At 40.5% G+C, this 26,658-nt stretch overlaps 1 protein-coding gene across 3 annotated transcripts in view; it reads left to right on the top strand.

The window, feature by feature from the left end:
* The first annotated feature begins 592 nt into the window (after positions 1 to 592).
* strip2 (striatin interacting protein 2) overlaps positions 593 to 26,658 on the top strand; it is a 28,526-nt gene continuing 2,460 nt past the window's right edge. Inside the window, exons 1-22 of one of the 3 annotated variants that reach the window (XM_079263338.1) lie at positions 594 to 842; positions 7,184 to 7,253; positions 7,856 to 7,930; positions 11,059 to 11,193; positions 11,425 to 11,545; positions 11,995 to 12,063; positions 12,579 to 12,685; positions 12,780 to 12,907; positions 13,100 to 13,288; positions 14,568 to 14,618; positions 18,600 to 18,832; positions 19,589 to 19,654; positions 19,729 to 19,792; positions 20,106 to 20,177; positions 20,331 to 20,405; positions 21,717 to 21,814; positions 22,842 to 22,968; positions 23,967 to 24,067; positions 24,260 to 24,326; positions 24,417 to 24,521; positions 24,624 to 24,828; positions 25,767 to 26,099. In XM_079263338.1, coding sequence (XP_079119464.1) covers positions 732 to 842; positions 7,184 to 7,253; positions 7,856 to 7,930; positions 11,059 to 11,193; positions 11,425 to 11,545; positions 11,995 to 12,063; positions 12,579 to 12,685; positions 12,780 to 12,907; positions 13,100 to 13,288; positions 14,568 to 14,618; positions 18,600 to 18,832; positions 19,589 to 19,654; positions 19,729 to 19,792; positions 20,106 to 20,177; positions 20,331 to 20,405; positions 21,717 to 21,814; positions 22,842 to 22,968; positions 23,967 to 24,067; positions 24,260 to 24,326; positions 24,417 to 24,521; positions 24,624 to 24,828; positions 25,767 to 26,017 — 2,520 coding nt within the window. In that variant the 5' untranslated portion in view covers positions 594 to 731 and the 3' untranslated portion in view covers positions 26,018 to 26,099. Of the gene's footprint in view, positions 843 to 7,183; positions 7,254 to 7,855; positions 7,931 to 11,058; positions 11,194 to 11,424; positions 11,546 to 11,994; positions 12,064 to 12,578; positions 12,686 to 12,779; positions 12,908 to 13,099; positions 13,289 to 14,567; positions 14,619 to 18,599; positions 18,833 to 19,588; positions 19,655 to 19,728; positions 19,793 to 20,105; positions 20,178 to 20,330; positions 20,406 to 21,716; positions 21,815 to 22,841; positions 22,969 to 23,966; positions 24,068 to 24,259; positions 24,327 to 24,416; positions 24,522 to 24,623; positions 24,829 to 25,766; positions 26,100 to 26,658 lie in introns of those variants that run through there. The other 2 variants (XM_079263340.1, XM_079263339.1) reach the window with 2 other exon arrangements.

Genomic DNA, 26,658 nt, shown 5'->3' with positions numbered 1-26,658 from the left:
TATCCAGTAAATCAAAGTCATTTTGATGTTGACTCTAGTTCCATCTCCCTCCCAGCCCCATTCATTTCCCCCCTTCTCTCTTCCTCTAACTTGATCAGCCTCTATGCCCATTAAAAATAACTGGTGAAGCTGGGCAATAGTTCCAGAAATGTACAAAAACAAGTCAGAAAAAAAAACTTTTATAGTGTTAAAGTCACAAAGTGCTACTTTAATGTATCTTTAGTTGGATTTGTCTCAGAATTTGGTTGGTTTATCTGCCTGTTTGTGTGAAATATCCGCCTACCATTTAAACTGGAGCAAATACATGTTCGGTGGAAACTGAAGAAGAAACGCAGCCTGACTTTAGTCAATTAGTTTAAAGTTTTAAACTAATATGTCGGAGAAAATGTTCTGGTATGTTGTGTATATCAGTGCTACTGTGCCCTCAGCCATCTGCCCTCTGCTCTGATACACTGACATCGGTGTGCCTTCACGTGGTCAGCTGACACCCCGCTGTGCCGTCTGTAACCCCGCCCTCTCGGGGCGCGCAGGGACAGCAAATCAAACAGATTGGAGGAGCAGCGGCAGTAGCAGGAGGAGGTAGTAGAGGAGGAGGAGGAGGAGAAGGAGGTCCTCAACTTGGCTCTTGGTAGTCGCGCTTGTCCTCCTGGAGCGGCGCAGACTCAGCCCCCCCCACCGGACCGGTATGTGCTGCCCCCCGCGGAGGAAGTGAGCCGCCCCGACCGTGAAAGATGCAGGCGGAGGACATGGAGGTACCTATCATTAATAACCTTAACGATAGCGGCGACAGACAGAGGCCGAAAGGGAAAGATGTGTTCAAGGATCAGCAGAAGGAGTCGGAGGTAAATGCGGTTGTGTACAGTGTGCAGCACACAGCTCGTGGTACAGAAGCGCAGCAGAGGTGTGTGCATGCGTGTGTGTATATATATATGTGTACATATATGTGTGTTTGTGTTGTTGCTGGGGAGCTTTCGGATCAGCTCCGTGTCCTTTCCATGTAGTGTCTTGGCTCGGAAGCATGCAAGCAGACAGCGAGGTGTTATTTTGGCATCGGAGTCCTATAAATAACCTGGTAATCCTACAGTGGTGCTGAATGCAGGTGGTGAAATGTGACTGCTGCTGCCAGGACCACTCAACAACCAGCAGCACACAAATCCACTCATGGATACCTCACAATACACTAATGCATGCCTTATTATTATTATCTTATACACTGAATATCAAGCCTTTCCTTCTAATTTTTTTATTTTTTTTATTTTTTATGCCTGCAGTGTTTTTCACTTCTTTAATCATTCTTAGTGCAAAATGCTAGGTGATCAAACCTTACATTTGCTGCAGGTATAGACCCATCTCATATTTATAAACTACTTTGGGATTCAGAAACGAAATATGGAGCAAAAGCATCGATTTTGATATCCAAATATTTTGATGCATTAAGTTATGGTTTTAAACCAGCATATTTCTCCTTCCCAGTCAATAAAAATGCATTCATTTGCAGCGCTTTGTATTATGAACTGTTGGTCTGACAGTATATTTGACAAATCACACATTTGTCCACAACGGTTTGTTACATCTGACTTTTTTTTTTTTTCCTAAGTTTTTTTTCCCCAGCACAGCTTGGGTTTCTTCTTTCAACTGGCTCTTGAAGCACCATGCAGCTATAATCCATCCTGCTCATGAAATAATTACTAGAAGGTTTATTGTGTGTGTGTGTGTGTGTGTGTGTGTGTGTGTGTGTGTGTGTGTGTGTGTGTGTGTGTGTGTGTGTGTGTTGGGGGGGCTAGTTGCACAGCATAAGAGGTGAGTCAGTCCAAGCTGTCATTCAGGGTGCTTTCAGAGAAGCAGCACCAGCGCACTGAATGGGTTTTGAGGGAATTAGAGCATATTCATCTCACAACCATTGGATTCTGGGACAGGACAAGGGGGTTGGTGATGGTATTGTAGCTCAGTGGCACAAACATTGAAAGCGTTTAGTGTCAAAGCCTTGTGTTTAAAGCTCTGTAGCCTTTGGATTCTGTCTGCTGGGTGAAGTTAACCCCAAACCAGACTCACTGCTCTGTGTTAATTGTCAGATGTGTCTGGTCTGATCGGTCATCTGTTGGCTTTGTGGCATATGTTTGTTGAAGACAGAGAAGGGGGGGTTATACTACTTATACCTTGACTCTGTGCCCAGAGATTGTGTGCTGATATGGCACAGAGTTGGCCAACACAAAAGCCATATCAGTTTGGAGCTGGGGATGATTTTGACATCAGCTGGCAGAGGCAGGAAGGCTGGAGGGGAGACATTAAGACTGAATAAGGACATGGAAGAGAGACTGGCTGATAGATGAGACATCTGGGATGTGAGTTACTGATTTTCTGAGGATTATTCAGCATCCTCTACACTATCTGACTTTTTCGTTGACATTTTTGTTATTTATTTTATAATTTAAAAAAAATGTAATTAATTCACAAACACAACAAACAACAACCTTTTGAGTTTTGAACTCAAAAGGTTTCCAGCCCCCCCCCCCCCCCCCCCCAACATCACATGAACCAAAGAAACAAAGAAATTCGTCTTTCGTTTTAGTGGCTGTATTGTAGGTAACTATAATTAAAACCGTGTCAGTATTATTATCCATTCTTCTGCTTTAGTGTGAAACATTTTAAACCAGGAGTCTCTACAAACTACTTTAGGTGAGTGGAGTTTTCAAAGAGACGGATGCTGCTTTAATAAAACAACTTTGCTATATATGATAGTTGGATAGTTTATGTCTAAAGTAACCTGCAGGCTTTTCTTTGTGTTCAGGATGAAAAGTCCCCAAGTGGTGTTGTAAATTGTTTGGCTTCATACTTCATTATATTAGATGATAATATTTTGGTACATGCATAAGACTGTGGTCTCATCATTACCCACCATTGATTATTACTATTACTGGTCAAGCTGGGACAGATATGCTCCATCTTGGTTTGTTCTTTCTTGTTTTAGTTGAAGTCTCTCTTGTACATTTATAATCATTTCCTATGAGTACTTCTACAAATTTATCCAATGTAAAAACTCCCAAGTTTTATTTAGCCTTGCTGCGCCCCACCTGTGATAACCCACCCCCCAGTTTGGGAACCACTGGTTTACAGTATGGGTTTGATTAAAAAGAATGGCATGAAAATGTCTAATTCAAAGAAAAAATACCATATCAAATCATAAAATAACTACATTATGTTCCTAAAGATTATTTTTTATGGTTCCCAACATTGGTTTTCATCTGTTTTTGAGGCAGGCTACCCTTACTTCAGAATTTGACCTGAAACTGACATAAAGGTGTACCAACTTCATGAAAACAAAGCCAACCACAATTTAGTGCTCGAGGTTGCTAGAGAAGGAGTGGGTATGGGTAAATATTCTGGGCAAAAGTGTCAGAGATATAACTTCTATCTAAGGTATTCATCAGTATTCCATTAAAATACATCTATGACCAGAGGCAATATAAACCGTGGGTCAATAATGAGCTGTTTTTACACTAGGAACAAATAAACAAGCAAAACATTAACAGCTGCCATCATTTTGGAAAAGTTTATAATCAGCTGTAGTGGATATTTCTCTGCTTCACTTCCAGTCAGCAATGGTGGGAACATAACAATAATTTTAGTGCACATAGAAATCCACTTATTTTTTTTAATCCAAAACATCTAAGCCCGATGGCTGAAGCTCCTGAGCAAAATGAGACGAGATTGATGGATTTAGAGATGGTGGGTTGTGGTAGTTAGTTGTCCAGTTCAGAGTATGTTGTAGCCCCCAGAGCACGGAGGATAAACATGCTACTATTTGCACTGGGAAATGATCTAATCAGCTGGTGTTAGTGGGTGCACCTATGTTTGAAAAACCTGTTTAAACACATTTCTTTTGCAGGACAAAAAACAAGCATTAATGGTTCACTTGAAAGACTGTTTTCTTTGAGCCAAGAAGAACTTAAAGTGAGATTCACAGCTCGTTTAGTTTCCTCCGGCTTTGGAAAAAGAAAACATAAAATGTCTCACCCAAGTTCCCAACAGGAGCAGGAAGTATTTTTGAGTTTGCGTTCATGATTAGATAAATTTGTAAGGCTGACTGATGCCTCACCTCAGTTGGGGATGGACTGACTGTTGTGTTGTGAAGGTTTCGTTAAAGTAGTTTAAGTGGTTGACTGTAAGGCCTTGATATTTTTTCTTTCTTTATCGATTTCTTTGTTGATTGTGTTATTTATTCATTTTCACACTGCTATTCCGAACACGTGTATTGCGTCGGTTCACACATCTGCACGGCTCTGCTTCTGTTTTGCAAAACATAAATGCTGCTAAAATAACGCATTTTAGCAGGAATTTATACTGAGAACTAAAACATATTTATATTGGCTGAGCAAATTCATGTGTGAGCATCAACACCGCTCACCATTTTGTCATTTAGCTTGAGCTCGTTTGTGTAGTTCCTTAGCCTGGCAACCCATGTGATTCTTGTAAATGGGAGAAACACACATGCCTCTTTTTTCCTTTAAAGTTAGCCTGCAGCATCACTTCTAAATGCTAGTGGATATTACTTATGGCTCTTTTTAATCTACTGAGCACGCTGTGGTTTTTCAATAAATGGGACCATGTTTTTGAGCCGCTGGTTGCCAGTTTATGTCTTGATCAAAGCTATCTGTTTTAGGACAGCCTCAGTTTTTAGATTATATGGCTAAAACTATATAAAGTTAATGTATCAGTTGATATAAAAACCTAAAAGGCCAACCAAAACAATAATGCAGAATTTAATAGGAACAGTACTTTGCAGAAATAAAACAAAGATCAACTGTTTTCAAGCCTCTTCTCGTCTGGTAAAGACGTGATGATCACGTGATGATCTTTGACTGCAGCCGTTTGGACATTACCATCAATTTAAGCTATAATTAGTTTAGAGTGTCAAGCAAGTCTGATAGGAAGTTGTGTCATCATAATTTCCAGGTAAAACAAGAAATGTCCTAGCTACTTAGGAGTGATGGCAATCTTTTTGTATGATGGAAAAATGTCATAAATAATTATATTATGGGTCAGTCATTCTGGATTTACCTTGTAGAGTCTCTGAATAGACACTACATTTTATATCTGGGTTGTAAACCTTCTGGGTGGGATATAAATACATGGAAAACTTCTGTAGATCACATAAAGGGCAAGCTATTGATCATAAATTACCCCACAGAGATGTTGACAATACAGGTGGTAGTGTTTTAAAAATTCAACATAATCCATCATTAGATGACTTATGGTGCTAAAATCTTGTTTTGTCTACAGATTGCACATATTTTACAGATTGCATATGTCTTTTCATTTGAGCACAAATTTAGGTGTTTGAGGTCCTGAAAGATTCTTGGTTAGCTTTAGCAGTGATGTCTGGGTTGGGACCACAGGCTGTGTGTAAAAGATTTATATGACTGTAATAACACTTTGTAGACTGCTTTATTGTTTTGTTTTTTTGTTTTTTTTTTAGCCAGATGGATGTTATGCAAATCAGATGAATAGAAGCCTTTGCAGTGATCCATCACAAAAAAGTCCAAACCTATCAACAGAAACCACTTTTGTACATTAAAAATAAATATTATTATTGTGAAGCAGGGTCATTTAATATCTGTGAGGTGTGATTTGATTCAAGAGTCATGTACCATCAGGCTTTCAGTTCTAGTTAGCAGGTTCTAAATATGAGTGAAGCATGTGGTCACTCCCTTCCTCCCTTTTTAAAAAAAATTGATAATTAATACATCATTTGTCATTACGCTGTGAACCTCCAAGTGGTTTTCATTTTCTGGTTCACACATGCTTGACATCAAATGACGTTTGGCTTGTCGCCGGCTGACGTCCCGGATATTCCTGTCCAAGCTGACTGAGCTGCAGCCGGTATTTATAGGAGACAAGAGTTATTTAACCACAAGAGCTGAGTCAGAAAGCACACCCTTATTTACAGACCAGGTAGAGGCCCGTCAGCTGGGATTTTCATGGGTTAAATGCAGCTTTTAGTCCTTCAGCTTAAAGCTTCAAGTGACACCGGGAGTCTTTCTTAATTCTTATTAGCATAAGTGAATCTTTAATAACCCCTGGAGGTAAATTTTAGTTGCGTCTGTTTGCAGGTGCTTTTACATTACTGCACATCTTTTACTACTATTACTACTTCCCATTGCAATGTCTTAGTGTAACTCATTTTGAGCTGGCTGATTTGTAAGGCTGAATGCTGTTTATAATACCTGTGTTATCTTGTTTTTAATGACTTGTCTCAATAAGCCTTGAACAACCTGTTTTCCTGCAAATAAATGAAAAATGTATTTCCTCCTTGCGAGCTTGTAAGTGTCTCTCTTGTGTTTGTGTGTGCCGTGCATGCGCAATAAAAAGCCTTCCAGCTTCAGTTTTGACTTGTTCGGCTGAATCAGTTGGTCGAGAACAATTTCTGGTATCTTCAAATTGCTCCTCTTTGACCTCAAACTAAAAGAACAAGGTTTGTTTTTCTTTTTCATACAGAGGTTGTTGGTATTGCATGTAACCAGTGACCGTGTTTTGTCTCGAGGGCATGTGCTAATCACAGGGTGAGGCTAAAGCCAGAGCCGTAAGAGACCCCTGCCTGAACACAGCAGCTAATCCGCTCTGAGACGGGGGCCGTTCTTTCTTCCTCTGATGGCGTTTCACTTTAGTGCTACACCAGAAAGCATTGTGATGTTAAGAGTCATGTATGCATTTAATTAGATGGATTGAAAGCAGAGTCGCTGCATGTGTGAAAGCACCTGTAACTGTGAGTGAGGATCTAAGACCAAATATGCAAACGACTAATCAGCTCTGCCTGGAGCTGCAGCAGCCAATAATAACCTAAAAATGCAGATTATGAGACAAAACTATCTGAAAATACCATATCTGATGTATTTTATGTATAATGAAATGAATGAAACAAGGCTGTTTTCATAAAATGTAGATCCAATCACTGAAACATTCATTCTCTTCCAGCAAGTGTCCACGGAGTCAGCTGTGCAGATGGTACATTTGATGACAGGGATTTGCACATGCTGCATGTACTGGCCAAAAAAAACAAAAAAAAAAAACAAACGATGCATTTGATGACAGAAGTTGGAAACCTTCCATTGTCAATAGTCACTAGAACAATCGATGCATCTGTCGTTAACATGTGCGACATGTTTGTATCTCTTGTTCTTCGCAGAGCTCCATGGAGTCTCCGAACCTGGAGTTTGAATATGGAGACACGGACACGCTCACTGCTGAGCTCTCAGGTAGGACGGACTGCATACTACACCTGACTTTTGCTTTAAAGTGTGTGCTTTCAAGTGTTTTCTGTAGATATGAGGCTTTAGCTTGGTCAATAGATGTTAAATGAATCCGAAAGGAGTCTCTGCAGGAGTTTTTTTTTTTTCAAGTATATGAAATAAATTCCTCTCCAACAAGTTTTTTTTTTCTCTTATTTATCGAAGAAAAGTGTTGATTTGCAATTAAAATGGTTGTCCTGCTAAATGGCACGTGGCAGCCGGGTTGCCAAAAGTGTTAATCACTCTGGTGGACACACACAAACAGACACAGTCACAGCGGCTCTGTGGTGACATCTCCTCGGGGTCAGGGAATGATGACTGCTCTGAGAACAGGAGGAGACGCACAGCAGAGTGACTAATTGTTAGACTGAGCCATTAAAACGAAGAGTCCACACTGGATGGAGACAGCAGAAGCTCAAAGTCTGTCCCTTTTAGAGCTTGTCAGCCTCCATCCTAAACCTCCACATGCTCATCTTCTCATGAAGGCTTTTCTTTGAACTAAAATCAACAGTGTTTCTCAAATCTTCATAGTTTTTTTTTTTTTTCCCCCTGTTTCGTCTCATCTGCAGAGCTCTACAGTTACACAGAGGAGCCAGAGTTCGCCCTGAACAGAGATTACTTCGAGGAGGATTTCAGGAGCCATGGTAGTGTGTCCTCGTCTGAGACATCTCCGTGTGTTTTCAGATTACCTGTCTGGCACTGAGCAGAGGGAAGGGTGTATCGGGTTCTCTCACATTTGGCCAAAACCCTGCCTTCAAAATGCCATTTCAAACTGAGAAAAGTCCACACACAGTGGACGGGAGCGTTAGCCTGTTGTTGCTGCTCTTAATCGCTGTAACCTTGACGACTCCTCCGACAGCGATGCTGTTGCTGACTAACCGCTTGATAACAGTGCACTTAAGTGTAATAGTGAAGGTTAATTTACCAGACTCTTATGATGTGACCCAAGGAGATTATTAGTAGTAGAAAGAATAAATAATCTGCAGAACATATTAGTTCCAACATTGTAGTTTTTTGGGGGGTTTTTTGCACGGAGCTATAGAAGGAACAAGTCCAGCCAGCTATGGTTCTTAAGCTGAGTGGCGTCAGGCAAGGGTGAACGGGAACATCAAAGCTCTGCCCTCTTGAGTTTTTCAAAGAATGAGTGTCAGTGTGGATACAGATGGGAGGAAAATGCTTAACAGTGCGATTGATGTTTGGTTTCCAAGAACAAAGCTTTTCCAGTGTGAAGCTTAGCTTCATGAGCAGGGCGTTCTTTTTTTTTTTTCTTTCAGATGATGTTTGAATATTCTTATTGTGAAAATGCTTTGCCCAATTTAAGTTGATGCTTCCCTTTAGGGCATGTCTTGCACCAAAATCTACCATGACGAGGAGAGAACTTGGAGAAGGCACAAAAAGCCAGACACAAGAGCATCTATCATTCGAGCAGACAAAAGAGAGACTCTGTCATGTCCTCTCTGAGCGTAGGGGTAATAAATAGCTGGATTAGATGAGGACCTTGGTGGCTGCTGTTTTACAGAGATAGAGCTCAGAGCTGCCTCTCTGCATCATAGTCTTTTTATTAGTGTGAGTATATTTATGTGTGTGTCAGTTACTTGTTAACAGAGGGTGGTTTTCCTGTTGGACTGGTGCTTCTCATGTTTATACAGTATGTCAAGGCCACTGACAGCGTGCTCATCAATCTTTTATACTGCTGTCCATAAATTCCCAGTTTGTCAATCACATGAATTATTATGAATTACCAAGACATCTCTAATTCAGTCTCTTCACTGTTAAAAAGGAGCATTTCTGAAGAAAGGGTGTTTGAATTAGAAGAGTGACAGAATATATTTAAATGAATATCAATGCATCGCAGATGAAGATGATGTTGCTTACTGCCTATTTTTGTCTGCTTAATAGAAGAAAATAATTAAATTACCCTGAATTCTTGAATAGAAAAGCAGGCTTGTGTGCTAAAATTCTGTTTTGTTCTGAAGATTGTTTAATGACATACTTAGTTTACAATATTCTTGATAATCTGCTGTTTTTATGTACGTCGCATCAGCTTTTCCGGTTCCCCCCTCATTATATCGGTCACTGGTAATTACTGCTCTGTGTGCTTTCAGCTATTCCCAGAGCTGATGCAGTGGGCCTGCGCTCAGTGCTGAAAGCTAATGACAGATGGATTAAAGCAGCGGCTGCAGTTGTTACAAACAAAAAAAAAAAAAAAAAATCCAGAATGAAATGTAAAAGGGTCAGTGAATTTTCAAAGTAAGAGTTTTCAGCTTTATGGTTCTACTGAAAAGTTGCACAGATGAACTAGCTCACCCCTGCCGTATCGCAGCCACAAATCTTGCGGCGTTTCTGCTCTTTGGTCTGGAGGACATGAAAACCCTGAAAATGTTCTCTGTTTTTCCATCTTTGCAGACTAATGGAAGTTTTTAGTGTTTCTGGGTCTTATATACAAATATACTCTTTGCTTTGTGAGAAATTGCGTTAACACAGTGTTTTTCAGGGGTGTCATTACTTTAGTTAGTTTAAATGTAATGTTCGCTGCATGGGATGTTTATGTTTGTGTAATTATTTCTCCCTTTTAAATAAAACCTGCCGGCTGTGTATGATACATGGTCTGAAAGCCTGATTAGTCTGCAGTTAGGTAAAACTTATGGTGGTCATGCTTCTGTGGACTGATCAACACTGCTAAACGTGTGAGTTGACCATTTATCCACCTGTTAGTGTTACAAGTTGTGCAGGTGTGTACCAGTCCCAGATGTGTGACTGCCACCTGATATACAGACACATCAGAATGAGATTCTGAAGCCAGCGGTGATTCAACATCTCCAGGATCTAAAACATTACTCCATCCTCCAGGATGATCATGCTTTCCCCCACAGAGCCAGGATCTCTGCAGGCACCTCCAGAATTTGGGAGTGGCGACTCAGGCTAGTTGAGATATTATTGGATCACCTTGGGCATACTGTGCATACTCAATCAGGTTTTCAATGGGTCCTGGGTGCAGGGAGTCTTGAAAACCATTGACTTTCAGCAACTCCCGGGTGAGGAATTCCCATTCCTCAATGCCCATTCCTACCACCCCACAGCAGACTGGGATCACTGGTGCCAAACCATTTTAAACCTGACAGTATAAAATGTAAGCATGGATAATATGTTTGGTTTTTTGCCCCATGACTTTTGGAATATCATCCAGTCCATGAAGCAACTCAAAACAAATACCAACAGCATTCCCTGTCATATTCAGAAGCATGATCCATGCAAATATACCTCCATTCAGGCTTTTTTAAGGAACTGGTCATATTTAAAAGGGAAAAAAATGAACCAAACAAAAAAATGTCTTTATGTTTGTGTAAAGTTTAGTATAATTTGAAGAATAAAAACCAACATGAAAAAATGAAAATATGTATATTAATGGTGTGATAGCAAGTTGATGATAATAATATTTACATTAAGTGAAGTGGAATTAAAATAAGTACAGATTAAACAAATGAACAGTATTTTATGGTTGATTACCTGCATTAAACCTATGAAATCAGTTTTGCAGCAGCAAGAATGATAAAATGATTATATAGAGGCAGCTGGTGAGCTAAAAAAAACCTTTTGGTTTGCTGACTTTATTTCCCAATTTAAGCTTTTGTCACAGTAGTTTAGCTTTAACCTTTTCTTGAAACTCCTCAGAGGTCTCGGTTTCATTGGTCTACTTTCTCTGGAACATAAAAAAATGCTAAAATAACACTTGTGAAAGTAATTGGACCCTTTCATCATGTTCTCCCTAAAGCCCGAGGCAGAAGATGGACCGAGCTGACGGTGGAGGAGCAGAGGACGTATGTAATGAGGCTGCTGGACACACTGGAGGTGACGGACAGAGACAAGAGGCTGAAGGTGGCCAGGGCCATCCTTTACCTGGCTCAGGGTGAGTTGCCCTACCTTTACCTTCACAGGTACCAATAATAACATTAACAATGGCTTTGCTCAGTTTAAGTTTACCTTTAGGCCATGAGTGTGATATAATATCTGTATGTGAACACATAGCAGACATTACCCCTCAGCAAGCTTTTGAAATTCAGAAACATGAAAAATATCCCAAAAAACAACTTAAAAACTCCTTTTTTTTTTTCCAAATTTCCCCTCCACCTTTCCCCAGGAGTGTTTGACGAGTGTGACACAGAGGTGGATGTTCTCCACTGGTCCAGACACAACGTCTTTCTACTCTACGACATGGGCATCTTCACCGCGCTGCTGGAGCTGCTCAGCATGGAGATAGAGTGAGCAGAGCACGTTGGTCCTTTCCACTTTAGAGGAAAAATTGAGGAACATTCAGAGCCAGAGAAGAAGAGGGATATAGATTTTTCACCATCTGTAGTCCTCCCGTTGAGGATGCGGGATGGCAGCGGCTTTTTCACGTCAGCTGCTGCTGTGGGTGTCAGCCTCTGTCGGGGTCCTGCGCTGCTTTGTCCTTACATAAGCCGCTCTGTGGCATCGAGGCACAGTCTGGCATATCATCAGGCTGCACCACAAAAGTATGCAAGCAAGGCAAACACACGACAGACAGAGTGTGGTGCAGCATCCAAAGAATTGTGTTTCTAAGAGTTCTAGATTAGAGTTTAATGGTATTTGCCTTTTTTTTTTTTTTTTTTTACCTTTGCTGTATTTGTTTTAATGACTGCATAGAGTGGATTGTCACTACAAAAATAATGTGTGTGTGTGTGTTCAGTAACAACCAGGCATGCAGCAGTGCAGTAAGGAAGCCTGCTATCTCTCTCGCAGACAGCACAGAGCTCAGGTAAATCACTCACACTATACATCTTCCTGCTTTGAGAGGAAACACACATTTTATGGAAATTTGACACATAAATTACTCACCTTTTCCCATTTCCTCTATTCCTTTTTTTTAGTTTTTACTGTTTAATGGTTTTAACAACAGGCGGAACATCCCTCCATACAAACACACACACACAGTCACACACAGCTCCTTCTGTGCATTCCCCGGCTGAGTGCTTCCAAACAATTGCTAGCAAGAGAAATGGATTTACTCCTAATTGCTAGTGCTGAAATGATAAATATTGTTGTGACTTTTGAACAAAGCGAGAATCTTTGTTGAGTAAAGCATTGAATGCATGAAAACACACCTTCGTTATATCAGATAATTGTCAGTGAGTGGTGCATTAGACTTGCGAAGAGCCCAGGAATCCTTTTTTTTTTTTCATGCTGAAATGAAACTGGTTGCAAACAAAAGAGATTTCTTGCAGCCATTGATTTCTTCCACTTATTTAGTGGGTGTATGTACATTTTTTGTAGAGTGTTGCTGAGCATCATGTACCTGATGGTGGAAACCATTCGAGTTCAAACAGAAGATGACCGACCGGAGTGGAAGTCAGCAAGAGAGGCCTTCAAGAATGAGCTAGGTGTGTGTGTCACTTTGCATCACTTTGTGTTTCAAGAGTTTTGTCTTTTCATCACAAGCAGTTCAATCTGCTAATGTCACCTGTGACCTCTCAGGATCGCCTCTGTACAACGGAGAGCCTTTTGCTCTGCTCCTCTTCACCATGGTGACCAAGTTCTGCAGCATGAACGCACCACACTTCCCTATGAAGAAAGTCCTACTGCTGCTGTGGAAAACAATACTAGTCAGTACATTGGTGGTTATAAACTAGTGGCAGATTATCTTGGTTTTGCATGTTTTTTTTTAGATGTTTAACCAAAACAGAGTTTCTGTTGCTGATTTGATTTAATTTTACTCTGCTATGAATGTACTGCATCTACATCTGCAGCTTCTACTGTCTTTTAACCCGCTCTGAATCGGTCGGTTTGTCTTTCAGTTTACGTTGGGAGGGTTCGAGGAGCTCCAGGAGATGAAGGTGCGAGGCCGAGAGCGTCTCAACCTCCCCCCGCTCCCGGAAGACAGCATCAAAGTGGTCAGAGCCATGAGAGCTGCCTCGCCCCCTGCCTCCGCCATGGAGCTCATCGAACAGCAGCAGCAGCAGAAGCGAGGTCGCCGCAGCCGGAGGGTAAAAGCAACCTTACCTCACATACCTTCACCTTACACACACACACACACACACACACCTTGAGTGTCTGAAGAGATTAGGATTGACAGTTTAAGCATTTGCTCTTGATCCTTTTGTAATAGACATTTAAACTTTGTCTATTTAGACAGTGCTGATGTTAAAAAGAACAGAAAGAGCATCCTAAAGCAGCATACAGCTAAACACTTCCCATTTTTATAAGACACATGGCAAAGCTCTGAATCATTGGCACCCATGCCAAATTTAGATTAACTTTTTTCATCAGCTGAAATTTTCTCCAGTAACTGTTTATTAAGCATTTTTCAGAACATGTTTCAGGATTTTGTGTAGTTAAAGGTTGCCTGTTGCAATGGGAAAAATGTTTTGCTCCAGATTCTCAGTGAAGCCCTCTTTTCCTAATATTGCCCGAGGATCCCCACAAGGCCAGGGTAATGAAGTGGACAAATTCGGATACAATATTTGTGACATACTGAAGCTCAACTTGCATTTACAGACATAAGAGCAGAAATGACATGCATTACAAGGCTTATCCAGCCAGGACACCAGACAGTCCTGTCACTGTAAATACCATGATTAAAAAGATGACTATGCTGAGACTGTGGTGGGAAAATATCAGGCAATTTGCAGAAGAAATCGGCTGCAGAATTTTACCATTCAGTAACGATAATATGCAGCCAAATTGGTTGCGATATTATCTTGTCGAATCCCAAAAATCAGCAGGTTGTTACTGAAAAGAACACATGCAGCTACTTAGTCATCATAAAAACAAAACCGTCTGTAAATAATGAATCATTTTGCACATATAGAAATTAGCATTTAATATTGCTGAATTTGGCATGGGCATCATCTATTTCAGGGTTATTTATGCATCCAACCATTTATGATACAACAAAGTGTTAAACCGCCTAAGCCATCTGTTTATTTTACTTACATTATTAAAAACAGAAGCTAATTTTGTTACCTTTTTTTAAAGCATTGAAATATTGAAGCTGCATCCGGCAAAGCGTCCCTGCACAATCCCCGTGATAACTCACGCTTCTAACTCTTTGCTGTGTCGGCTTTTCTAAAAGCGCTTTAGTGCCAACATCATCAGTCCCCTGCTGTAAGTCAGTGACCACAGATGATCTTGGTGCTGGTATTGCTTTGGGAATCCCCGCAGCTTCTTCTTCTTCTTTTTTTCCCCGAAAGTAGAGTTTTGACTGGATAGACTCTCTAACTGCCGTCTGGTTTCTCACTGCCCCTCTTCCTTGTTTCCCCACAGAGTGCCTTTGTTGATAGCTTGGAAGGAGACAGTCCCTTTCCCAAGAAGCAGGTCTTTACCCACAAATTCCCTCCTTTTTCTCCTGCATTTTCACTTTGCACTGAGCTGGACTTTTTGCACTCCTCTCCCTCTGCCCTGCCTTCCCACAGTCTCCCTCTTCTTTCTACTCTTCTACTCTCCTTCCACTTCTCTTGTTCTCCTCTAATTTAACTCCATTTGGTCTTGATGGCTGCTTTTCTTTCAGTATTTTATGAGAGTAATAGATAAGAGAACTTGATGTTCTGACTGGTTTTGGTTCAGTCTTACATTCTGTCTCAGTTAAAATTGTACAAATTTTTAACTTCATCTGCATGCACGCATCTTATTTCCCCAATGTTCTTTTTCTCCCCTCTTTTCCTCGCTCACATGCCCTCACACTTGATACTTATTTTTTCCTCAGTTTTTGTCACCATTTGCCCCATTCTTAACACTTTCCTTTCCATCCTAATTCTTCTGTTTTCTCCCCTTTCTTTTTTTTTTTTTTTTCTCTCTCTTTCTCTCCTTCTCCTCTGTGGGCTGCCTGGGGTTTGAGGGACAGGGCTGACTTGCTGGCTGTTATCATTAAGTACTGGAGTGGTCACTTTCCACAGTCCCATTAAGACAGTTCACCTCAGACATCCACAGTAGGAGCATCTTTCTTGTAGCTTTCATCACATTGCCAACAAGTTTGACCTCAAATATCACCTCGCACTGTAGACTCTTGACTACGGGCCACTGCCTTTAAAATGCATTCATGGAGGAGGTGAACTTAGTGTTTTTAATGCGCTTTTAGCTGTGCAGGTGGAGTATTTGGGATTTAGCTAACCTCTCTCAAATGAATGTGGTTAAAAGCAGTTGCTCTTTGTCTCTTGTAGAAAAATACTAGCTTTTCCTCCCACATAGCAGAGAATGGCTTTTCCATAGAGAATGGTTCACAACACCGTTCCACCTTCTCCTCTCCCCCCCTCACTCTTTCCCACCATACACTTGCTGTACGTGTCACTTAGTTCAGCTGTAGCACTACCACTGAAGCACCATGCATCTACTGCAGTAGCTCAACTAATGGCCAGAAAGCTTACTCATGCCTAACGCTTGCACTATCATAACAATCATTCATAGGCCAGTTTGACTGTTCCGAGTTTCTGTGCCAGTTTTGTGTGAATGTGTGTTTCGCACTTGGAATGGGATTGTTTCTGAAGAAGATCAGAACAAAAAGACTTTGTCTGACTCAGCATTGCTTGAAACTTTGTGTCTGTTTCTTCTGAAATACAGAAGTGTGGTAAGTTAAATCAGATGTGACGCTCGTGGTTGCTGTGGAAGCTTGAATTTTAACTCCTGCTTTGAGAAAATGTCACGTTTATTTAAGCCGCCTGTTCTGGATTCTTCTGAAGTCATCCGCTTCCCTCAAGACTTGTGATCTTTACAGAGTTATAAGATAATCAGGAACTAGTTTGGTTGCTTTGTTCAGCAAAAAAAAAGTTAATTGTGAGCATGATGCCGCTCTCTAATTGAGGAAATTGGAACAGTTTGTCAGGTTGTTTGAAATAAATAACTTAATAGGATTAAGAACTATAATTGTTCCTAGTGAGTACACCACCAGTCGACTGGTGTCTACCTGTGCTTAACTTGCGTCTTTGGATAACAATGAAAAAGATGCATCTTTTTTTTAAATAGAACATGTCTGAAACTTACAGCAGGCTTTCAGCTTCTAACTGCACGAGCAAACTGAATCACTTTGACGGGATGACGGGTGTTGAAAGTTGAAAAGGTTACTAAGAAGCCAAAGGTCACGCTGCACTATGAATGGGGTTTTCCACAAAACAAACGTTTATGACAAGGCAGCCAGAGAGAAGCCAGTCTTTACAAGATAAATTTACCAAAAGGCATCTATCTGTGCAACTGAGACCATGTCAGCGTGTGTGAAGAACAGCCAGCTGCTGAGCATCCACTCATCAAGATAGCAGCTTCAGTATGCGTTTTTTTTTCTCTGATATGGGGTTGGACACTGAGCAGGATAGAGGCAAAGTGGATGCTGACAAATATCAAGCAATCCTGAATGAGAAGTGCTTGTGAAAGAAATTATTTGTAGAATGTGACCTCTCTAATCAGGCATTGATTATACAATGATTGATTTAAAAAAGAGGCACTTCTTTGTTGAATATATTATCTCCAAAATAGCAAGAAAAAGCTAGTTTGACTCTGTTAAAAGCATGAAAGCACACAAATCACTCCTCCAAGATATGACTTGAGTTAATCAATAGACTTTAGATGTGCTAACAGGTCATTTTTTGCACCTTTTATGTAAAACTAATAAATCCTTGTGTGTGACAGCTCCAAACAGGTGTTATGACTGTTTCATCTGTCTCCTGTTAGATCTGTGTGGGAACACACAAACTGTGCTTGACTGATGTGTCCAGCATCCTTTTTTTTTTTTTTTTTGTTTTGTTACACCTGTTAATAGCCAAAGAGTTTATATTTGTATAATTCTCACATGAATATCAAGTTTAATTACACAGATTAATGTTAAACACCACTTGACTTAAGTTTTTATCAGCCATTATATTTAAAGATAGGGTAGGGCAAAGCAAGTTCACTTTATTCATATGGCACATTTCATGTCCAAAATAATTTAAAGTGCTTTACATCAAGAATTACCAATGGTGCAAAGAAAACATTTAAAAGTGGTAAAAGGCATCAACAAATGTCAAAAACTGGAATAAAATAATAAATTATGGATGTGTGTCAGACATTGCAGAGAGTGGTATGAATCTTATGCATTTACTTTGACCAAAAAAGTAAATATGTGTATTACCTGAAAACCATTCCTTTAAAAGACAAGACATGGGTTTCCTTTTTCATTTTGTACCAGAACATTGTAAAACATGCAAATGTTTAGAAAAGTTCTTTTGCTCTGTTGAAATGTTTTCTGAAATGTGACTTTTCTAAAGTGAAGAGGAAATAATTTTAAATGTCTTTACTGGCTAGAATTTGATGGCAATAACACAAAACAACAACTGGAGAAGATGTGTAAAAATATTGTACATTTTCTAATCTGTACAATAAACAGTATTCAGTCAACACCATCACTAAATGAAATGGAGACAGGTAAGGGTGTCGTGATTGGGTATAAAAGAAACATCTAAAAAAAAAAAAAAAAAAAAAAAAGATTGTGTTTCCAAACACGGATGGGTTGTGGCTCATAATTTTGTGCCAAACTCTGTCTGAGAATCTTCAGTAATTCCCCCAAAAAATATTCTTCAGGGTGTGACTGTAAAAAACTGTGGTTTTTCAACATCTGCAATCTAGAATTTTATTAAATATTTGGTGCGTAAAGGTAAAGGCTGGACACCATTTTTCAATGTGCATGCACTTGTAGCAGTGGTACATTATGCAACCATCCCTATATAACAATCTGGAACTGGATAGCGAGAAGAAACCAGCCGAGTGCACTTTTCAGCTGCTTTTGAGAAAAACGACTAGAATGACGCGTCTGTCTGTAGCATGACACACATTGTGTGAGCTTGATTGGCCTGCTTACAGTCTAGTTATGTCTTTTACTACGCAGGTGTACAAAAAAGACAGGAGATATTAATGAAGACTAAAGAGTAGCATTTATGTACAAAGAATGGACATATTTTTTTCAACCCAAACAAATATTATTCTGAGATGAATTCAAAAGTGCAACAAAGAAGAAGTGTAATTTAACACAACGGTCAAAATCTATTTTCTTTCTTTCCTTTTTTTAAAATTTTTTTTAAATTATTGTTTGTGTTGTTAGCATCAAATGTTAAATTTGTCCTCCCTAAATAGAATAAACTTACTCAATGAAAGTCGTGTATTTTGTTCCTGCAGTACAATTTCTTCCGGTCAATGAAAATGACTGCTCATGCTTACATTTACTTTATGTTGTAAAGTTAACCATTTCGTACCCACATTACTTCTATAATTCACTGCTATATGTGGCATAAATTACGCCTTTACCACACCTGACCACCTGTCCTCTGTCTCCTCCAGCCGTTGGTCAAACAGGACAGCTTGGACACGTACAATGAGCGGGACCCCTTCAAGAATGATGACACACGGGACGAAGAGGAGGACCCAGAAGACACTGACAGTGGCATCGAGGGTGAGGTGGACCCTCTGGACCGTGATGTCATCATCCAGCCACCACCGCCACCACCTCCGCTGAGACCTCCTAATGAAAGGGTCAACATCCCCAAGGGTCTTCCCTGGGTCCCGAAAGTCAGGTTAATAGCTCAGATTTGAGTTTTTAAGTTAGTTTCCGAGAGCCTGAATTAATTCCCCTTAGCCGCGAAATACTGGCGAAGGTCTCCAAACTGTTACAGTAAAGCCTCTGCTTCAACGTCTACTCTAATGTGCTTTTCTGTCTGACAGAGTGTCAATTAATGTCAGAAAGATAATTCCTGCAAAGACAGTAAGCTTTTATTCCTCAGTGCAAAACCACTGAGGATGTTTGGCTTCCTGCCATTTTAACCACAAGATTGGGAAAATGCAAGCCTGGCCATAACGACGTTTGGCTGGCAGCCGGTGTCAGATTCCTACCCTGATGCTGTGCCACTATTTGACAGGTTAAAATGAGAAAAAAAAAGACTAAAATATCACAGTTTTGTCTCTTCTCTCTCTCTCACACCGGTCAACATTTTAACCATCTATTAATTCTAAGCTGTAAACTAGGTGTGTCTGCAGTGGAGATTTGTATAATACCTCTCAAAGAGGATATAGAATCATCATTGATGTGCATGTTATTATTGGAAAACCTCTGTGGTGAACCTTAATGGCTCATTTTAATGTACAAGGATCAGAGTTATGGAACATGCATGGCTGATTAAATGCCTATCCGTCACTGGATTTGAGCCTTCTGCACAGAGAGCAGCAGGACCGTTTGACTGTTGAGATAGTTGGATGTTCATGTAAAACACTGTACTCTTGACATTTGGGTGTTTGTGTCATCGTGGTGACTTATGTCATATTTGTATCTGCAGGGAGAAGGACATCGAACACTTCCTTGAGACCAGCAGGAACAAGTTCATCGGTTTCACTCTGGGAAAGTAGGCGTTTCACGAATGTCTTGGAAAAATCCTTCTTTTGTCTTTCACTTTATTTTAACTCTATTGTTTTGTAGCGATACAGAGACTCTCGTTGGCCTGCCCAGACCCATCCATGAAAGTGTCAAGACCCTCAAACAGGTGAGTAGGGAAACTACTAGCTAGGTTGAAATTAATTCTCCCTTTTGGCTCATTGTTTTATTAATACACACATTTTTTATGTGTTTTTTTTTTTTTTTCATTCTTTTACTCCTTATGATAGAAGTGTCTCCGGATCAATGCTTCCACATTGTTGAATCCTCTGATATTGACATCCCACTTAAAAATCTTTACCTCCCAATGTGAGAAGTGTAGTTACACAGGAGGATATCCTCTCTGGGTGTCAGTTTGCAGTGCTGTTGAACATTTGTGTACAGCGGTTATTTATTAGATTGTTTTTTCTTTTCTTTTCAAGCACAAGTATGTGTCCATTGCTGAGGTTCAGATAAAGAGAGAAGAGGAGCTGCAGCAATGTCCGCTAACTCTGGTCAGCAGCGTCACCATCCATTACATTTATTTTATTAAAATTCCCTTTGATTGCCAGCTAATGTGATGGTTTCTATCTATCTATCTCTCAGCATGAGTCAAGCTCAATAATCAATCCATTGATTGCTGAGTTGGGTGTGTGTTATATTGACAGGGCGAGGAGGAGGTGGAGGACTCACCAGCTGAAATGCTCTATGTGGGAATGCTTCCCAACCTCTCACAGTATGTGGTAAGTAGTTCAGAATAAGGTGTTGTTAATATGGTTGAAGACATTTTGAAATTATGCTGCATAAAAATGAAACAGAGTACTCATTTCCATTCACTGGTTTATAGTGAATAAGCTGATCTTTTCTGGGTCATAAACACAGAAAGACACAAACAAAATTGGTGATCTGAACTATGTATGAGATAAAACTGAAAAACAAAATTATGCATTTTGTATTTGTACTTTTATCAGCCAATGTTGACTATGTGAGTTCCATAGAAGCAGGATGATCAGTTACATCACTACCATGTTTATTATGTCAGACCTGATTAGTATTAGTTGCATTGAACTGCCCTGATGTGCATTAGCTTTTTCCTCAAGGATCTTTGTCCTTGTTTTTTTTTTTTTTTATAACATTTTGCTTTTACATAAACATTTTCTTATGGGTAAATTCAAAGCCATAATTGCTGTGACCATGGAAACGATAAAATACATGAGTTGCATAGAATACAACATCAATATATGTGTGATTCTGCTTACACATGTACATACCTGTCAAGATCGGGATTTGAAAATACGGGAAATTCTCCGGCAACCACCTTGAAGGTCGTGGTGGAAGTGGGAGAGGTGTCTTTCTTGATCATGGGGGTGGGGGCGGGCAGGTCTTTCTGTGTGGGAAATGTTGATCTAGTTGCTGCTGCGTGTTTATTCATGGCAGGGGTGGGGGTTTCTTTCCTCATATCAGTGTATTTTCTCCCTATATGAAAATACAGGAAAAATAGAGGAAAACAAAAAGATGGGACAACGTCGGGAAACAGGGAAAAATACGGTCGTTTCCCGGCAAAACGGGATACTTGACAGTTATGCATGTAATGCTGTACTGGAAAACTGTCAAGATGTCTTTTTAGAAGTGTATTTAGGACTATTGTCCTTTTGTAGAATCCATCCACTTTAAATTTAGTTGTTTCATAAACAGAATGATATTGTTCTAGTTTTTTGTTTGTTTGTTTCTTTGTTTCTTTGTAGAATTTAGTGGCGTTTCATTGAGTTTGTTCTTCCTTCTACAACTGCAATATTCCCCAGACCAAAGCTGGATCAATTCAATCGGGATTCAGTCTGGTTTAAAATGCCAAAAATAATATTTAATCTTAAAGTTCTGCCTTTTGGAAGTCACAGTAACAGAACTGTGGTGCAGACGCTTGCACAAACTGATTTACTGAGTGTTATTTGACAGACAGAACTGGAGGCTAAATTTAGTCAGCTATATGATAAAACATTTCTATCAGTCTAGTCTCTTTTAATGCCAAGTTGTTTTTTTTTATTGTGTTTTGTCAGATTGCTCTCCTGAAACTGCTTCTGGCTGCAGCGCCAACTTCCAAAGCTAAAACCGACTCCATCAACATCCTGGCTGATGTGCTGCCCGAAGAGATGCCGTAAGTTCTTCTGTGTTTATACTTTTCTTTTTCTTGTAGCATTTAGATGCTTTCATGATGCTGTAGGCATACAGAACCACGTTTAAATAAGGTAATATCAAAAAAATGTATTTAATTTTAAAGGAGTTTGTTGAGCATTACTGGCTTATTTCTTGTTAGACTAGTCCTTTCATCCATTTTCATCTGCTTATCCGGGGTCGGGTCGCGAGGGCAGCAGCCTAAGCAGGGAAGCCCAGACTTCCCTCTCCCAAGCCACATTTGCCAACTATGCGGGGGTCTCCTCCTGTAGGGACGTGCCTGGAACACCTCACCAGGGAGATGCCCAGGAGGCATCCTGACCAGATGCCCGAGCCACCTCAACTGGTTCCTCTCTATGCGGAGGAGCAGCAACTCTACTCTGAGCCCGGATGACTGAGCTCCTCACTATCTCTAAGGGAGAGCCCGGCCACCCTGCGGAGGAAACTCAATTCCGCCACCTGTATACGAGATCTTGTTCTTTCAGTCACGGCCCACAGCTCATTACCATAGGTGAGGGTAGGAACGTAGATCGACTGGTAAATCAAGAGCTTTGGCTGCATTCTGGCTCAGCATCTTTTTTACCATGAAAGATCAGCGCAGAGTCCCCATTACTGCCGACTGTCGATCTCACGCACCATCCTTCCCTCACTCGTGAACAAGACCCCCAGATATTTAAACTCCTCCACTTGGGGCAGGAACTCACTCCCAACCCGGAGAGGCCAATCCACCCTATTCCGGCATGTTAGACTTGTATTTATCTAAAAAAAAAAGTACAATCTGCACGCCTGCTCACATTGATATAAAAGTCTCTTTTTTATATCAGCTTCTTTGGGTGATCAAGATGTAACATTGCTGTAGCTGGACGAACTTAAGGTTCATCTCCAAAGACACTGATAAGATTAAATGCTTCTTTTTGATGCAGAACAGCATGTCTGTCTGTGGTTAATGTGTGTGTTTTTTTAGGAATCTGAGGGACTGCGTGTGTGTTTGTGTGTGTGTTTTCTTTCAGTATCACAGTCCTGCAAAGCATGAAGCTGGGGATTGACGTAAACCGTCACAAGGAAATCATTGTCAAGGCCATCTCTGCTCTGCTGCTGCTGCTCCTCAAGCACTTCAAACTCAACCACATCTATCAGGTTACACACACATCATTCCACCTCACATGATCATATTCTCGGTTTTATCTCCTCTGTCTTTTTTCCTCTTTTTTTCCACCATCTCACTTCCATCCACACAAACATGCATACACTAAAATCTGTGCAATTCAACTCCATTTACCTTCTCCCTGTTAACCATCCAGGGGATTACCGCTTACCTTTCATTTTCCTCTCCCTCCCCCACCTTTGGACCCCCCCCCCCCCCCCCCCCCCCCCCCCCCCCCCCCACACACACACACACACACACACACACACATACACACACCTTACAATCTCCTGAATCAGTAGCTAGACTCACAACTGGAGCTTTTCTAAAGAAAATTATATATCATATATTTCCTTTCCTCTCCATACATCCTTTGCTTCCGTTAGATGTTCAAAAAGGATGCAGATATTTTCTGTTGCTATGAGGAGACATCGCTGCACATATGTTCAACTGGAGTTGAAATGGTGGTGCCCTCTGCTGTTGTAAAAGGAGATTACACATAGATTCAGGTTGTGACTGCACCAGGACGCTGAATAAATTAGACTTGTCCACGATTACATATTTATAGCCGCTCTGTTTTAGGATTATTTATTTATTCAGCCTTCAGAGACAAAGTTAAATATATCAGATTTTAAACAACAGTCTGAAACATGAAATCCGCAGATTCAGCTGCATAATTCTTCCTGTTTTTAATCTTTGAAAAGCTTTCTTTTGAATCAGATGAAGGATTTGTATAGCTGCTGCATCTGACCCTTTCCCAACACAGAACCTCATTAATACAGGATTATCAGAGTCAGGATTATTTTTTCCTCTTTTATTCTTTCCACTGAATCTTTCCACTACATCACCATAGCAATATTCTATACCTTTATCTGTAAATACATTTGACCAGAAATTGAGAGATAAACCACAGATGTGAACATCCTAAACTGGTCAGCCACAGTTTTAAGTGTTACTCCGTGTCAAAATGCCGCCTCATCTTGTCTTACAGTTCGAGATTGTCTCCCAGCACCTCGTGTTTGCCAACTGCATCCCACTCATTCTGAAGTTCTTCAACCAGAACATCATGTCCTACATCAGTGCCAAAAACAGGTAAGGGTCAGGTTCTGTTACAACACAAGCTCCATGAATGTCTGATAATATACCTACTCCATCTTAAAATTCCCTGGACTTTATGAAATGATGGCTTCTTATTACTCAGAATAGTAAACATTTGCCAGGTTTTTGTACTTTGCACAGTTTGCACAGACAAATCAGTCTTTTCTTCTCGTGTTTACACCGTAGCATATGTGTGCTGGACTTTCCCCACTGCGTGGTCCACGAGATGCCTGAGCTTACAGCCGAGAGCCTGGTGAGTCTGTTCGACAGATGCTATCTCACTGAATGTCACCCAGGATCCTTGCATCTTCATGACCTGACTGGTGCCTTTGTGTGTTTTCAGGAAGCAGGAGACAGCAACCAGTTCTGCTGGAGGAATCTGTTTTCTTGTATTAATCTGCTGAGGATCCTCAACAAGCTGACCAAGTGGAAACACTCCAGAACCATGGTTTGTCATTCTGAATTATAATAAGTAATGACTTCAAGGATTTCACTCCAGTGTCTGTAACAAAAGGAAATCTACTTCTTTTTCATTGCCTATTTGTTTCAGATGTTGGTTGTTTTCAAGTCTGCCCCCATCCTGAAACGAGCTCTAAAGGTGAAGCAGGCCATGATGCAGCTCTATGTTCTCAAACTCCTTAAGATCCAGACCAAGTATTTGGGCCGCCAGTGGAGGAAGAGTAACATGAAGACCATGTCCGCCATTTACCAGAAGGTCCGCCACCGGCTCAATGATGACTGGGCCTACGGAAATGGTAAATAAACGTTTGCATATCTAAATGAACGAGTTGTTAGGACCATTTGCTTTGTGCAGGTAAAGACACAATGAACTCGCTAAAGTTTGCTAAAGAGAAAGCAGAGAATTTTCTTTTGGGTGGAAACTAGAGCTCTAACACTCATTTATCAGTCATTCATTATTTTCTCAACCGCTTAGTCCGATCAAGGCTATCCCAGCAGTCATTGGGTGAGAGGCAGAGTACACCCTGGACAGGTCGCTTGTCCTTCACAGGTTTAACACTCATTTAGTTAAAAATGAAAGAAAACAATGAAGAGAAAGTGGCTTCCGTCACACAGTATGTGATTTAAAACAGATGTGACACACCTTAATCAATTGTTTAATATCTAACTTCATCAATTTATCATTAATTTAACAAGTGCCGCCATATATAAAAATAAAAAATTCTCACTTCAGCCTTTTATGATAATTGTGGATGAATTGCCTGTGGAGCAGTTCAGCCCCAGCAACCTTTCCCCATCCTCACACACAACTAATAAACTAACCAAAGATTGCATCATATAGAAAACTTTTAAGACTAGAAAAGCACGTCTGGATAGTAGTTACTGCATGTACATGCAGGCGGCTGTATCTGCTCTATGACTCCTGCACAGTCATGCTGCATGTGTGTGTTTGAAATAGAACTCTGCAGCAGTCACTGGCACAGTCTGGACTCTGTTCCCATAGCAACATGGATATGTGACTTTTCAGGGTCACAATCCCTCATGGTAAAGCAAGTGATCTGTCACCATGAGTGGCAGAGAGCGAGAGAGAGCGATGAGTGAAAGCTAAAAGAAAAGGATCAGATTAGTAGGAGACTGAAGATGACGCCAAGGAAAAAAGAGATTCTAAACAATGAAGTGAAATGTATTTAATTATATAAGTGAGGAAGTGTTCATTGTGTGCTTTGTATCACAGATATTGATGCCCGGCCGTGGGACTTCCAAGCAGAGGAGTGTGCCCTGAGGGAAAGCATCGAAAAGTTTAACAGCCGCCGCTACGACAAGAACAGAAACGGAGACTTCACGCCCGTGGACAACTGCCTGCAGAGTGTGCTGGGCCAACGCGTGGAGCTCCCAGAGGATTTCCACTACAGCTACGAGATGTGGCTTGAGAGGGAGGTGTTCTCACAACCCATCCAGTGGGAGGGGCTGCTGCAGAATCCTTAACACACAGGAGAGAGGGGTTCGAAGGGGGAGGGTGATGGAGCAGTGAGGAGGTCACGTATGAACATGCCGGAGAGGTCTAAAGGTGTGTTCTTGCTGCATAAATTAAAGTTAATTATATTGATGGGAACAAGTTCTTTCTAAAAAGGCCATGTAGCAAATGAAGAAATCAGACAGCTGAGCTTTGCCACACACACACTTTTTACGCTAACATGTGCCTCTGATTACTGTGAACACACATACCAGGTAAGAACAGAAGTAGCAGAAACATCTTATATTGTAGTAGCAGGTAAAACTGTTATACTGCCTCCTAGAAATGTCAGTTTATACGGTGAGTCCCCCTTCTTTAATATGTCAGTGCTTTTCCTTGGTGATGTTTTCCTAATTATTTGTAAGTGTGTGTGGTTAACATTTTATGATAGTTTTTTTTAAAGATGTAAATTTGAAAGCTTTATAATCTTTTTTTAATTTAAAAAAAATAAATAAATAAAAGGAGCTAAGTCCGCTGTAAGTTTGGCGGTTTTAGATTGTGATTGATTTAAAAAGTTTTCTTATGCATTTTGTAGAAAAGAGACGAGATAAATCACAGGGTTATGATAGTACAAACGTCGACATAAGAGCTGTTCGCTCTTAGTGACGGCAAC

This window comes from Telmatherina bonti (assembly GCF_933228915.1).
Source record: "Telmatherina bonti genome assembly, chromosome: 23".
Taxonomy (NCBI): Eukaryota; Metazoa; Chordata; class Actinopteri; order Atheriniformes; family Telmatherinidae; genus Telmatherina; species Telmatherina bonti.
This window is presented reverse-complemented; position numbering and strand designations above follow the sequence as displayed.